This window comes from Musa acuminata, chromosome BXJ1-2 (assembly GCF_036884655.1).
Source record: "Musa acuminata AAA Group cultivar baxijiao chromosome BXJ1-2, Cavendish_Baxijiao_AAA, whole genome shotgun sequence".
Classification (NCBI taxonomy): Eukaryota; Viridiplantae; Streptophyta; class Magnoliopsida; order Zingiberales; family Musaceae; genus Musa; species Musa acuminata.
In genome coordinates, this window is record NC_088328.1 from 19,452,524 (window position 1) to 19,467,644 (window position 15,121).

The following is a 15,121-nucleotide window of genomic DNA, read 5'->3' on the forward strand; positions in this document are numbered from 1 at the left end:
AATATATATAAATTGTTAAATTATTTAAAATCAATTAATTTAGTATACCCAATAGAATCGATATTGAACTAATTTTAGACCTATCTTACTTTAATCAAACCGGTTTGAACAGCACTACCAAACCCCAGAGAGCAATCTCAGTATGACATAGTAAGCATATTAAGATCTGCAATGGAGCCTCTTACATGGGTAATGATGAACAGGGTTTTGCTTAAGAAAGTGGTGTTCGATCCACCTAAGCAACACGAAGACACAGTGTGTTATGTTTCGGATTTACATGGTACATTCTAAAGAGAGATGCATTAGAAAAGTAGGGTGATACTTGAGAAAGTGGTGTTCGATCCACCTGAGCAACACGAAGACACAGTGTCTTATGTTTTGGATTTACATGATGTAGTAATGTAAAGAGAGAGAGAGAGAGATGCATCACAAGAGTCGTGTACGTGTGTCTGACGAGACCAGAGCGCAGGAGTTCACTGGTTATACCCAAAGAGCACCTGCATCACGAAGAAGAGGGACCAATTTGCCACCGAGGTGCAGTGACATGATCCTGTCCGTAGATCCGACCAGTTTGCCGCCGATGAACACTACCGGCACCGGCGGACTACGCCCCACAAGCTTGGCAAGAGCCTTCTCCATCTCTCTGCCCCTCGGATCCTCGTCGAGCTCGTGCACGGCGGCGTCGACGCCGAGGTCGTGGAAGAGACTCTTGACGGTGTGGCACATGCAGCACGAGCTCAAACTGAAGACCACCACTGCTCTTTGAGATGCCAACTTCATCACCTTCTCCATTCCGATAGTGGTAGTTTGCTGAAGACGCGCGCGCGCGGCTGTCTGAGATTGAGAGAGAGATTTGCTTATATAGAGCCCAAAAAAAATCCAGAATGTTCTTTGTATAGCGTTTGCACTCCAAAAAGACTCCTCTGATCATTGAATTGACAGTGACCATTGTGCCACTCGGTGCTGTAATGGTTTGGATAACGCCAAGTTCCTCTTCTGCTGTGGGAATTTTTTGGAGGCCATCCGACAACCAACTGTTATGCTGACTTCGTAACCAGAGAACACTGGAGAAGTTTCATGTTGTTGTTAGAGATCGATAATAATATCTTTAGGTCAACCCACAGAGTAACATTATCCGATGGTTGGTGATTGGAAGAGCGTGGGACAGGCAGAATCAGATACGTGTTGGTGGAATCCTCATCCTCTACATGAATGGACAGTTGATTCCAGGGGTGAGTTGGGCACAGCAGGATGTGGGTGGGTGTTGCAACGTGGACAACTCTCAGATCTTTCTCCTCCTCCTTATCCATGAGATGAATGGCCTCGGCGAAGAGGAAACCGGATGAACCTTGGCGATGAGGAGCCACCATTCTTGTGCCTGACTGCGTGCATCTGCAACATCTCACCTCATCAGCAATGCTTTGCTCAGTGATCAGTCATCTACTTTGCCTGAAAACAGACATTCTCTTCGTAAATTAACATGCATGCAGAAAGTGACCATGAAAGAAACAAAAAGGAAAGAAGCTGAGTTTTGTTATGCCACCAGTCACCAACCAAATAAAAGTGAAAAAGAGGAGATGGAGATAAAACAATTGAAACTTGCATTTGTTTTACCAAGACAAATAGATCTTCTACAATCCAATTAATGGGGAATCAGTTTTAGGTTGCATTGGGATCAGACAAGGGAAAGGATAATAGATTGGCATTCTAGAGTCTCATTAGACCAAGTGATTTCATTCATCTTCCCATATGGGATCGTCCAAGATCAGCTGGTTCATAATTCAATTATGGCAAACAAATTATTCTTCACCTCGCCAGGTCATTGGTTTACATTGCTATCTCTAAAAATTGCCCGCTACTCATCTTTGGATTAAATTAATATCTATGACAAGAAAAACAACCCAGTTTGGAGATTTCATTAGGATGGTGTGTTTTCCGAGATGAACAAGAAGATAGCTTTGTAGCACACAGCTCATTGACTACAAATAAATACATGTTGATTATATGATATTAGGCATAAGTATGTTTGTTCCAAGAGGTTCTGATTAGTAACCTTTTGAGTACATGAGGAGCCAAAAAGAATGGCCCTTAGAAAAGAGGATCTTTGCTTTTAAGAATCTGTGAAGGTATATCTTGGTGCAACATGATTTATACTGGGGTTTAAATGAGATAAGGATAGAGAAGATTGTGTCATCATGGATACATCTGGAATTCTCAAGAAAAAGGATAATTATGCTCTTATCCTCCTCTTCTTCCTCTGTCTTGTCTCCTTTGCCTTTGGAAGATATGATACTCTCATTCTCTCTTTCGATGTGGTTGTGTTGCTTGGATGATCTAATCCTTTGGAATCCGAGTCATGGAATAGTGTTCCTGTGAATAAGTGGGAAGTTTTATCTAGATGGATATAAGGAAATGGAATGCCATCCAAATTGGTCAAACGATAAATGTGTAGTGCAGGAATCACCTTCCTGCAGAACTCAGTGACCATGCAGAATCTGTGCAGGAAACAAAGTCGAGAACGTGTCCATCGTTCAGAGCTCCATCGCATGTGTGCATGGCGAGTGAAGCAGATTCATGTCGAGGAACAACATGCGCAGTTTCTGACAAGTGATCCATGCCATGCGTTGATGAGACAAGTGTTCCAGAAACAGAAGCTCGAAGCTTGTCTTCAATCGAAACAGATGGGTTTAATTAACATTGCTTCAGGTGATTCTGAAAGCTCACAGTCCAAAGAGGGTCATTCTGAGGTCTCACACAGCACTATATTAGAATGCCACCTTCATGAGTTCTCAAAGCATTTTTGCTCACTGCATCTCCTCGCAGCTACATTTTGTTTTAACTAGAAAACTATTTGCCAGATGAGATCATACTGCATGTGTTGGTCCTGTTGTTCATGAGCTACTAGCACTGAACTCCCTCTCTCTCTCTCTCTCTCTCTCTCTGTGAAATGATTAGCTCTGGTGATCTGCAGACGAGCTTGTTATTCTACATTTCCATTCTAGCGAATAATAAACTTGCAGTTGTTGCAGGTAACAGAAGGATAGGATTCCTGCTGCTTTTGATCTCATCAAAGAGGGGGAACAGAAGGAATAGCTACTTGTTCCATCACATCCAAATGGAACCGAACCGAGAAAAAGGGAGCGAGAAGAAGACTTGAGGATGTGTTGCTGAAGAGGCATGAGGATGTGGTTATGGGAACCAATTAGTGTTTAGCATCAGTCATCATCTACTATCAACCTCTGTTCACAGATTATTCTGATGAACATTCCTGGAATTAGAAGAGAGAGAGAGAGAGAGAGAGAGAGAGCCACACAAACACCGGAATGCAAATACATAAAATGTTTCTACTAACCTTGTTGAGAAAAATATACACGTGTAGCTCACATCTGAAGTTGAGGAAGATTGTGTGATTTATAGAGAAGATGAAAAGTACAAATGCATTAAAATTCCACATGTTCACTGACTAGTAACAAAGAACCCAAAAATTATGAATTTTGAGATTTGATGTCATCCAAATAAAGGCTCAAATGTTTAACTTCCTTGCAATTAGATTCAGACTCATACTAACAAAGCTGTTGCAGCTTATGAATCAGTGTATTTTACAGCATATTTTTTTGACTAACACTGAACAGAAATCTAAAATGACAATGGGGCAGAAGCCCATTCACAATGGAATAAAAAAAATACAGATGGATGCTGGGATCCCAGGACTCCAGACAATTATTCGACTCAAATAACCTAAGCCAGAGAATTAAGTTCTTCTTGGTGCTGGAATCATAAAAAGAAAAAGAAAAGAAAAACAATATACACGGCATCGGCAGACTCTTCTCCATCCCACTGTCTTAAGGCTCACCATACAAAAAAATTAACAGATAGAGAAGGAAAAAACAATGAAAGGAGGTGTAGGAAGCTACCATTACCTCTCCATCCAAATAAGAGGGTTTCTAACTACACCAGCGTCTCATCTGAATTGAGTAATGTCCTTGTCCTTCTGAGCTTCCTTGGTAGCATTGGCACCAGCAAGCTGTTTTAAGTTAGTGGGCATCTGAGAATTGCCTGAAGATTTTTTCTTTCTTCTTGGGTGTCCCGCAGCAGCAGAATTGATCAGTGGTCCAGACCATGCTGTTATTCCCCCTTTCTGGTAGGGAAACACAGTGCTGAATGAAGCTTCTGGGGGATCAAATGCAGGATCCATATAATGTGAGGACTCTAATGGGTAGCCAAGCGATCCATCCTGGTGTGGTGGTGGGAACTTTTCACTCTTACTCTTTGCGTTAGCATGCGTGATCAGCCGTCTCCTCTGCTAGTTGCAAAAAGAATGTATGTTAAGTAGACATCCCCATAGGCTGCATGGCAACAGAAGTTACAGCTCTAACGACACACTAATGATAAGTAACAGCCTCTTAGGAGGATAGTCATACATAGATTCTTCTACACAAAAACATCCCACTACCAAAACAAGTGAGAAAGTTCGCAATACTATGATTTAAGATTAATACTGGCAGTCCTTAGGAGGACTAGTTGACATTCACAATGCATGAAATGCCAGTGGCGGAGAACAAAAATTCCTATTATTTGAAGAACTGTCAGGACCACAAGTTCATCTTCTTGAAATGAACAGGATCCCCTTATTATTGTTCATGTTTCCTTTTCCTTCAGTTATATTTTATGAGATCAAAAGGCACCTAGATTTTTCATAACCTTAGTATTGTTTATGTTGGCCTTATGTAATACTTGACAAGTAAAAGAACTAGAAGGTGGGTCTTGGTGTCACGGTACGTTCTTTCTTTGCAGTCTAGGTGATAAGGGCTTGAGTCATGCAACATCTGCAATTTTAAGGTAAACTTGCAGACACTAGTTCTCTCTAAAGCTAGTATTGGTGGAGACATTATGCATACAAGCAAAAGAACAAAAGAAATAAGCATACAAGAGGATCATCTCTGTGAATGTCCTATGGGTTCATGATTAACAGTCTGCACACAACAGAAACAACAAAGATATCTACACTACACAATATACACACAATGAAAATACCCTGTGGCCCCCTCTAAGCAGAAACCTTGCACCATTGTAACATCAGAACTTGCTCATCAGTTACCTATAAACATATAACAAAATGATAAAAACACAACAATAACAAGCTGTAATGTCTCGATTATTTGGGGTCAGTGGCATGGATCTTTTCTTGCTATTTTGCTCCATTAAGGTTCAGTTTAAAGAACATAACTGGTGAAATTATTTGAGTACATAACAGGCAGTAAATACAAAATATTCATTTTGATTATTGTCCCACTCTGCAAAAATCTAAAGATTCAATGTGTAAATGGAAAATCAACTGGGTAGTTCTCCAGCAAGATCAATATAGCTTTTGGTATGACTAAGAAGCTAATCTATTCAAACAATATTAGACTAGCTTGACTTTATTAATGGTTAAGAGTTAAGACCAATGTTCCCAGTTTCATGTAACGATTAAAGCTCGGACAGTACCGTACCAGTCATACCAGTGTACCTACGGACTATCAGCATACCCAGTATGTAGAGAGTTTTAGAAAAAAGATTGTGAAAATAAAAAAATAAACTGTTCAGTACTGAGACCATACTACCCTGTACCAAGCAAACCACCCAGTTTATCCTGGTCTACGTAAATACCACCCAAAGCAAACCATATGAGGCAGAATTGCAAACCTTGGTTAAGACCGAATAAGATAAGATTAAGGATGCAATAAATAGTTTTAAACTTAATTTTTGTATCAATGTTTAGTAAAAAATTTAATTGCTAAATTTGGAGTATAAAAAGGATTCTTCAATTTCCTTTAAAAACAAATCTGCTAGAGAAAAATTAGTCATGCTGATAACTTTCAAAGTGTGCTACATAAATAGTATCAGTAATCATCTGACTGAGTCTGGATTATTCTCAACATTTATATAACAAAAATATCTACACATCTTTTGGTGAGGAGAAATTTTTTCTTTGATCTGGGATCCCTCAGACCCTATACCTCATCTCATACTCTCATATATTCTTGTTGAACTCTTCCATTCTGTCAATATACTATTTTCAAATTGCTGAACTTCTAAAAATAGTACTTCAATGCAAGTTATTTCTTATTTTCATCAATTCCTAATTGTTGTGGAGCCCACCATATCATGTATCCCCAAAGAAAAGAGGTCACTGAAGCTCCTGCCTTGGCTGTAGGATGCTAGTTGTTTAAATCCTGGACGTTAGTGAGTCCATTGCTATCAGTAAAATAGATGGTCCTCGATAATGGAAAAAGGATTTCCAGACCATATGTAATGATATTCTGCAAGTGAAAAAATTGGTGTAACAATAGCCAAGCAAAATATTCAGCAAAATGGCAGATCAATTTCATTTACTTTATAATAAGATGTAGTAAAAAGTAACAGTCAGTTGAACATACATCAATGTTGACTTGGAGTTCAGCATTAGCCTCTGGGGCAGGAACTGCCCTTGTAGTTCGATCACGTGCACGTGTCTTCTTTGTTCCATTGACATTGGCTTTCCCACCACCATTTTTCAACCTGCATAAAATGAGATCATTAATTACATAGAACAAACTTGAAATGATAATTCATCATTCCAAAAAACACTTAACAGTCCATTTACATCTCAAACATCCATGTAGTTGCAAACTGTCCATCCAAAACCACCAGAGGAGACAAGCATCCATCATTAAAAGGATGCAATTTGTGAAAAATGACTTGTAAAAAAATTAATTTTCAGACTATGCGAAGAAAAAGGTAGAGGAATTATCTAAAAAGTGGACTACTACTTACCTAGTGCATTGATGTACTATGAACAAGAATATTCAAACATTTACAAAATAAGATTATTTCTGAAGCATCAGAAACAAGATCGTATCATTCTTAAGCCAAAATAATGCTATAACAGGAACTTTATGGAACCAATTTTACTGAAAACAAGGGCAGGAAGTTGATCGAAAAACCTTCTCGTTTCTTCATCCCGCAGTTTAGCATCCATCTCCTTGCTTGGAGGATACTTTGGCAGGCTTGATGGCTCACATGCATATGGTGGAGTATTAAAGAACTACAAAAGGCAAAACAGGTAATAAACTTGATCATAATCCATAATATGAATAAATAACGGAAGCAGTAGGCTGCATATATCATATGTATGAATGAACATGCCAACCTTATCCCCACAATGGAACAATTTTAGAGCAGAGGTTCAAAAGTTGCATTAAATATACTGTCTTCTTTATGATCTTCACAATCATCTAGCAATCAAGTGTCCAGTTTTCCTTAACATGAAGCATTGTCTATAGCTACTACCACTATGTGTAATACAGTTAAAGACAAAAAACCATGTAGAACTAAGAGTTTAAGTAAAGCATAATTCATGATTCATTAAATTTCTACATAAGCATGAATTATTCTTGTCCAACCAACCAATAACAGAATAAGACAATCGTACCTATCAAGAATGAGCAGGACGGAATCAAGAAGCCACAAAATGTTCCTTCCAAAACATTCATAAACAGTAGAACATTGAAGAGAATGTGACTTTAAATAAAATAGTTTTATTTGCAAATTTCAACACTAAAATTTTACATTTGAACCACAGCATGAGAAGATGCTTTTCAAGGAACTTTGTTGTTGCAACTAACTAAAATTGTAATATTATATATAACATCTGAAATGTGCTTCATAACAGAAAAAAGGTCAGGCCATCACTAGTATTAACAAATCCATTTTTATCAAAAGCTTATAATACGAAACTCACTTCACTTATTAGTGCGTCAGTGGCAGTTAAACGTTCAGCCGAATCAATTGCCAGAAGAGTTTCAACTAATGGCATTGATGATGGTGGAAAATCCTTAAATGTATCCTTTATGCAACATTTGTATGGTTGCTGGGGTTTAAAAATTGTGGCATGTGGCAACTTTGACTTCTTCCAGTAATCCTCTGAAGGGGAGCCACAAAGCTTGAAAATCTTATGCAGCTGCTCAACCTGATAAATGAAACCATTCAGACCTCAGCACTCATGAATCATGATAAATAGAAACCTTTCAGAAACAACAAAAATGTCGTGCCAATGTGGTAGGATATGTATAACGAATTAGACTCCTGAAAATGTCCAGTTACTACCTCAACTAGCAACATTAATTTATAATGCGGCATCTGCTCTATGCATGAATACCTTGAGTAGGACTTACCAGCATGAACACCTTGAGTTGGACTTACAAAAAGTAATTAGGTCAATGTATCACCTTCAAACATTCTTGGCCGTTAAAGGACAAGTGGAGCTATGGGCGACCAGTATTGAGTAATGAAAACAGATTCTCTGCTTGCAAAGGCACGCTACTTCATACATTGACCATCCCCAAACCTAAACCTCGCATTGGCAAGAGCCTTGTGCACTAAGCCTCTCTTAGTGGAATAAATTCAAATACTAATCAAACAAGTACAATAAGGAACATTTAGCAGTCAGGTATATTGTACACATGTTGATAGTGTTTTAACTCTTATCACTTCAATCTTTGACATGATGATCTGACACATTTGGTTCTGTTCGAACATTGTATACCAAGCCATAGCATCTGAAAGACTATTGATACCCGGGTTTGCCGTACCGAGCCGTACCACCCGGTACGGGCGGTATGTACCGGTCCGATAGGTTTTCGGTAGCAGGTACTGTAGAGGTACTGTAGCAGGTACTGTGCTACAATACTCGGTACACCTGGGTGTACCGCTCGGTATACCGTACCGTACCGGTACCGAGCCCAGGTCAAAATACCGGTACGGTACGGTATTGCGAACCTTGATTGATACCATCTTCCTACAACTAAAGTTACATAGAAGTAAGAGAAAGCTCAAGCAAAATCCAATAAAGGATTGATTAAATGTACAGACATATTGAGGTTAAGCCCAAAATTGTAAGCTCACTTTTTCTAACAGATCAATAATGTCAATGAGGTTTTCACAGAGAACATTACACTAGAAACAATTAAAAAATGCTTTTAGAAACCAATCCAACTTAGAAGCCAATATATTCCTCTTGAGATTGATAAGAAAGCCTATGTAATCCTACTGAGACTGAGTTTGCTTCCAAAATGTAAAATAATCTGTGCAGCACAGCCAGATAACACCATACAAATGTGGCATTGATGATAGCAAAATCTTAAAAAATGAATCAGGAAAGATGCATAGCATAGGTTTGCAAACTAAGAATGTTCATTTCATAAGATTATCAAGTAAAATTGGATCTCTCAACTTTCAGGTATAATCCAAGCAGAAAAAAAAAGATGTAATCAGAAAATATATTTCACAACTACATTATTGTATCTGAACATATAATGAAAAAGAATATTGTAATTTGGCTCATCCTGTTTTCTTTACCTTTTGGTAACTTCTAGAGGCTCATATTGCATGTCCCGATTTACACATAAAAAGTGACTAATTTGTCTTATCTTATTTCTTTACCTTGTGATAACTCTCACAGGATCACATCTCATACATAAACTGACACAAAAAAAGTTAATATTATTATCACTAATATTCTCTAATATTGGTTTGATCTTGGTTGTTTTTATTTTGATCTTATTTTAGCCCCTCGTCCAAATATTTAGGCTATCTTCACTTCCAAATTACGGTCAATACTTTCCAGAAGTTGCTTAGCACTACACGGTCATCATATCAGGTCCACTATCTTCAGATAACTTTGCAACTTCATACAAGAGGTGTACCCAATGTACGAGGCTCCCGCCAATATGAGGTCTAGGGAGGGTCAATGTAACAACCTTACCTTTAAATATTTAAAGATATTTTTCTGTGACTCGAATCTTGGTCTCCCATGTCGCAAAGGAACAACCTTAACGTTGTACCAAGGCCCCCCCCCCTCTTGCAACTTCATACAAGGGAAATATATTTTAAAATGTGAGTGATGCCAACTAATAATCGATTGAGTTACAATGAACCAGATACGTCACATCAACACTTTCTTCTTCACTAAATAAAAAGCAAAAACTGTTTCGAAGGATCAGTTGGCAGGAACAACAAATTTGCATAAAGTGATATTTAAACTGAATCCATTGTTCACAAGTATAAGCTAGACATCATTCTTTGAGGATGTACTTCCACTGATTCCTTGTCTTTCATTGCCTTGTATATTGACAAATCCTTGTAGCATCTGTCCACATATTTCATGCTATGTTCATTGCAGCTTAGTCAAGCTGCAATGAAGTGTGTGTATTCTCCTTTCTATTGTAACCTAAACCTAAACTATTTTAGAGGCTTGGGCAACAATCAGACGTATCTAACTGACCTCAATCTTACAGCATGCCTTATCAATTGTGTTGTCTGCATTTCCTCTTCTCAAAATATAAACCAATTATCAACTTGAACTACTTTCAGAATCTTACCATCAAAACTGCATTGAGCACCTCCATAACACCTACACCTGGTGCCTTTCTTATGTCAACCATTCTAAATTTTCCAGGACTTTTTCCCCAAGCACATATCTGTTTATCATTATCAGACCTTCTTTTAGTAAAACTATTACAAAGCTGATTTCAGCAGATGCCATACAAGAAATATACTCTCATGAGGATATCTGTTGTGTGGTCTTCTTCCTTTTATATTATTTGTCATCATCGAGCATCATGATGTATATTATCACTTCCATACATGCATCTTTTAACACAATAGAGCTAAATCATTTATTGTTATGTGTGTGAATAATACATCTTAATTTCTGATACAGTATATTATATGTTTCCAATATTAATTATCTTTCTAGAGCAGCAATGATATTCAGCAAAAGGTTAGGAAAGGTGGAAACAATCAACACATTTTATGGTTTCCAACTTCATCAGAGGTTGTGGGTCTATTTACAGTGTGGAAATTTTGGATATTGTACACCATAGAGTTAACAAGACATGTTACCTCGGTCCTCCCAGGCATAATAGGCTTTCTGGCCAACAACTCTGCTAAAATGCAGCCTGCACTCCAAAGATCTATACCCACACCATAGTCAGTGGCTCCCAAGAGAAGCTCTGGTGCTCGGTACCAAAGAGTAACCACCCGGCTAGTCATCGGTTGCTTGTGGTCAGGATCAAAAGTTGTAGCCAAGCCAAAGTCCGCAATCTTAAGTAACCCCTCATTATCAATTAGGAGATTAGAACCCTTAATGTCTCGATGTAGCACACCATTATTGTGACAGTGCTCCAATCCTAACAATAACTGCCGCATATAACACTTCACCTGCTCAAACACAATGTTAGATATACATCTCAAGAAAGATCATACTTTGAAGAGGTGAATAAACTGGATATGTCATGAAAATCTAACCTGAGGCTCGGTAAACTTGATCGTGGGACTCGCAGCAAGACCAGCAAGGTCATGCTCCATATACTCGAACACTAAATATAAGCTACAAGACATTCTGGATGTCACTAAACCTTCCAGTTTCACCACATTGGGGTGATCCAACCGCCGTAGAATAAGGATCTCTCTTGCCATAAATTTCACACTCTCTGGCTCCATATTATCAAATCTGACCTTCTTCAAAGCCACGATTTTGCCCGTCAACATGTCCCTAGCCTTGTAAACATTACTGTAGGTCCCTTGACCGATCTAAATCACCAACAACAACAATATCAACAAACTCGGTTATAGATGCAAAGGCCACTACAACAGGCAGCAACTGGTGAATGCCGAACTAAAGGTGGAAGCTTGCCTTGTCGATCTTCTCAAAGGTGTCAGCACGGCGGGGCGTCCATCCATTGATGGCCTCCCCGGCAACATTGGAGAGCCAGGAGGGCCACCCTGCGGCCACCTGCTCGCCGTGGACGTGGCCAGGAGGTTTGCTAAGCCTGGGCTCGAGCCTCTGCCGCCTGCGCCGCCCCGGAGGTTGTCCCTCCGGCCGTTTCGCGTCCTCCTGTCGATCGGTAACCTCTGCGACGGTGGCGGTGGTGTTGGTCGGGGCGGCATCGACGGCGGTCTCTATCCTGGAGAGGGAGGCCTGGGACTTGCTACCGGATCCAACGGGAGCGGCAGTGCCCACCTTCTCCCGCCGCCGCTGGCCGAGGGAGGAGCGGTTGGGCGAGGGGGAGGCCTCTTTGGCGAGGATACAGCCCATGGCTCAGCTCATCACCGCCGCCGCCGCCGCCGCCGCCGTCACCCGGAGGGAAGATAGGAGGGGAACCCCGGGCGGTATCGGCGGGGGGTGAATCGGAGCTCCGGCAACGGAAGAGTCCTGGATTAGGGTTGGGGCGCGGCGCTTCTCCCCTCGCTAATTCGTTGTTGTTGCCGTTGTTGTACGCGGATAAAAAGATGCGAGCTTGTGAGACGAGACGGCCGTTAAAAAAGGAAGGCATTGGCGGTGAGGGGATACCATGCGGTAAGCTGTTCCGCGCAACGGAAGGCGATGTGACTGAGAGAGAGAGGGAGAGAATGTCACAGGCGACGAGCAGCGGTGAAGATTAGAGTCGATTCAGGTTTGACTGATACTACTTAGTGGAGACGAAGGTTTGACTCATACTACTGAGTAGATCTCGCCTCGGAATAGCACCATCAAGGCGAAGGTCAAAGGAAAGGCCTTTTGAGGCTGGCCGTGGGTCCACGGGACAGCTTACCTGGCGCAGCTGACGTGGAATACATTGACTCGCGGGAACTGGAGTTGACTCGGTGGAAACCTCCAGCTTTCATTTGAATTGATTGGGTATATATATATATATATATATATATATATATATATATATATATATATATATATATATATATATATATATATATATATATATATATATATATATATATATATATATAATTCTTTTATTCTTTTTTTTCATCGCTATTGTATCAAAAAATTTAAATCCATATGTGAGACACCATCTATGATTTATGCTTTTTCAAATATCTTATAATCCAATCAAATAATTTTCGTAACACTTGGTGTATATGATAAATCATAATTTATTCGAACTTAAAAACCTTAGACTGCCTAGTTCTAAAACGAGTTAACAAATCTCTTATCAAAGTTGATCTAATTTTAAACTTAATACCCTCAAATTTAATCTTATAAAGATCCAAATTGATTTGTAAGAATTTGATCAGTCAAACATTTTTCTTTCTTTGACCGGCTTCATTTGAGGTTAAAAAATACATCAAAATTTGAAGCGAAGCTTCATCTTTCATGTGATTTCTTGAAAGATCGACAAGGGTGGAAGCAACACAGATGGATGCTATCACAAAGACCTTTTGGACTCATCCACTTGGATGTTTCTGTCTGTGCAGTCAAAGTTCAACCCAACAACAAGATCTCTCAGTCAGACACACACAGCACTCAAAAGCTTCCATGGATGCTCTCATGCACACAGTGACTGCCTCTGCAAGAACTGAAGCAACCCAAACTAGGACATGCCCACTTCCGCAAGAAGATGGGAGTGCTACTACCACAGGGGAGGAGATGTGAAATGAACTTTATCTGACTGTGTTGCTGTGTTCATCTTTATGTGGCTCCCCTGATGTGACTCTACTTGTAACACCTCTACTCATCTGCTCCAGCCATCTTGGCTCATTCCACCAAGCCATTTTTCTCTCTTCTAACATCATACTATTTTCTCAATCATAATAAAAAGTTTGATGTTTGCTATAATATATATATATATATATATATATATATATATATATATATATATATATATATAATGTTGTTTGAAATCGTTACATCGTATGTAAGCCAACTGTCGTGATGATGGTAGTTGTGACATTAAAAGAATCATGGATATAATTATCATGAGGTATACAATGTTTTATAGCTGTCCAATCGATTACCAACACGCAATACTCATATTTTAGTCATATTATATTGAGGCATATCATTAACATTTTAATTATTTTTTATATTTTTTTTAATATTATAGCTGATTGATATATTAGAAGGAATTGAGAGAAATTGTTCCGAGATGGAATGTGAGATTTAATTCCTTGATTAAAAAAATAAGAATTATGACCAATCAGCTTCATCACTATTTAAATAATCATTTTTTCCGAATATAAAAAACTGGTGCTAATGATAAGAAAGATAATGTCATAATCAATACAAAAAATGGACGGGAAAAAATATTGAGAAGACATACAACATTTATTCATATATCTTTAATTATATGTGATATAATATAAAAATATTCATATAAAGTTATTGGGTGGTTTTTTTTTCATGAAATGGAATAATTGATAACATCTTTATCCGATCCGGACTCTGATCCTATCAAACTGGTCCAAATTGCTTAAAACGATTAGTACTTGTTATTGTATGTCTTTTTTGGCCAATGATCCATTTTATGGTCCGTTAAATTGAATTAATTGTGTTCACGTAATTATCAGCATTTTACTCCTAAAATTCAATAAAGGGTTGATAATATAACCGATATAACCGTCCTAGCGTTATAATCATCCAATATCGGCTCCGATATATTCTCCAGGCTTTGGCGGGGTCGTGACGGCGTCGCTCCGGTCTCCGAGAAGACTCCGCCCCCCATTCCTCTGCTCGGCCTCCAAAAACCCTAGCTTTCGCCCGAAGCAAGTGCTCCTCGATCTCGATTCCGCCGCAGATGCCCCTTTCCCGTTCCTCCCAATTCGAGTTTTAATTGGGCACTCTCCTCTTCGTTTTCTCGAGAAAGGACCGATGTTGATGGCATTTATCGTCATATAGGTTATGGAATCAAGATCGATGCAGGACAAGGAAGAGACGCGGAAAGCATGGAGAAGAGGGGATAGATAGTACCTTCGTCGTCGTAACAGGCTAGTCTCTGGATCATCTCCTCTTTCTTTCCGCTCCCGCTTTCTGTGACCAAAACGAGACCAGTACGAAGTCGAACTATGCATACGTGGAAGTGTTCGCAATCGTCCACGACCGGATCGCCCGTGAAGCTTGCCGGGGTGATGTGTTCTCTCGATGAGCTTTGATTTTGTGTGGGACCCACAAGCCATGCTTTCAGAACATTAGGAAACTTAAAGAATCCGACAATAGTTTTTGACATTAAAGATAGTGTTCAAAATTCCAAAAAAAAAAAACATTTTGTTACAACTATCAAAATTATGATAGAATATTTTTTTTACCAGTTCTCGAAAACAAGAA

General features: G+C 39.2%; 2 protein-coding genes across 4 annotated transcripts; both read right to left on the reverse strand.

Annotated features, from left to right (window-relative positions):
- Window positions 1-127: 127 nt before the first annotated feature.
- On the reverse strand, window positions 128-1,014 carry LOC135612374 (putative glutaredoxin-C14). Its single transcript, XM_065108600.1, has one exon. It carries the CDS (start codon window positions 790-792, stop codon window positions 481-483), a length of 312 nt encoding a protein of 103 aa, XP_064964672.1. The 5' UTR covers window positions 793-1,014; the 3' UTR covers window positions 128-480.
- A 2,502-nt stretch (window positions 1,015-3,516) lies between these two features.
- Window positions 3,517-12,305, reverse strand: LOC135597029 (probable serine/threonine-protein kinase At1g54610). 3 transcript variants are annotated; one of them, XM_065089433.1, is made up of 7 exons: window positions 11,717-12,305; window positions 11,329-11,613; window positions 10,924-11,241; window positions 7,763-7,990; window positions 6,966-7,066; window positions 6,420-6,540; window positions 3,517-4,300 (listed from the first exon to the last, which is right to left on the reverse strand). In XM_065089433.1, exons 1-7 carry the CDS (start codon window positions 12,116-12,118, stop codon window positions 3,962-3,964), a joined length of 1,794 nt encoding a protein of 597 aa, XP_064945505.1. In that variant the 5' UTR covers window positions 12,119-12,305; the 3' UTR covers window positions 3,517-3,961. The 3 variants fall into 3 exon arrangements, with proteins under 3 accessions (XP_064945505.1, XP_064945499.1, XP_064945511.1); XM_065089427.1 differs by having other exon boundaries at window positions 3,517-4,303; XM_065089439.1 differs by lacking the exon at window positions 3,517-4,300 and adding an exon at window positions 4,347-6,302.
- Between the last annotated feature and the right edge of the window lie 2,816 nt (window positions 12,306-15,121).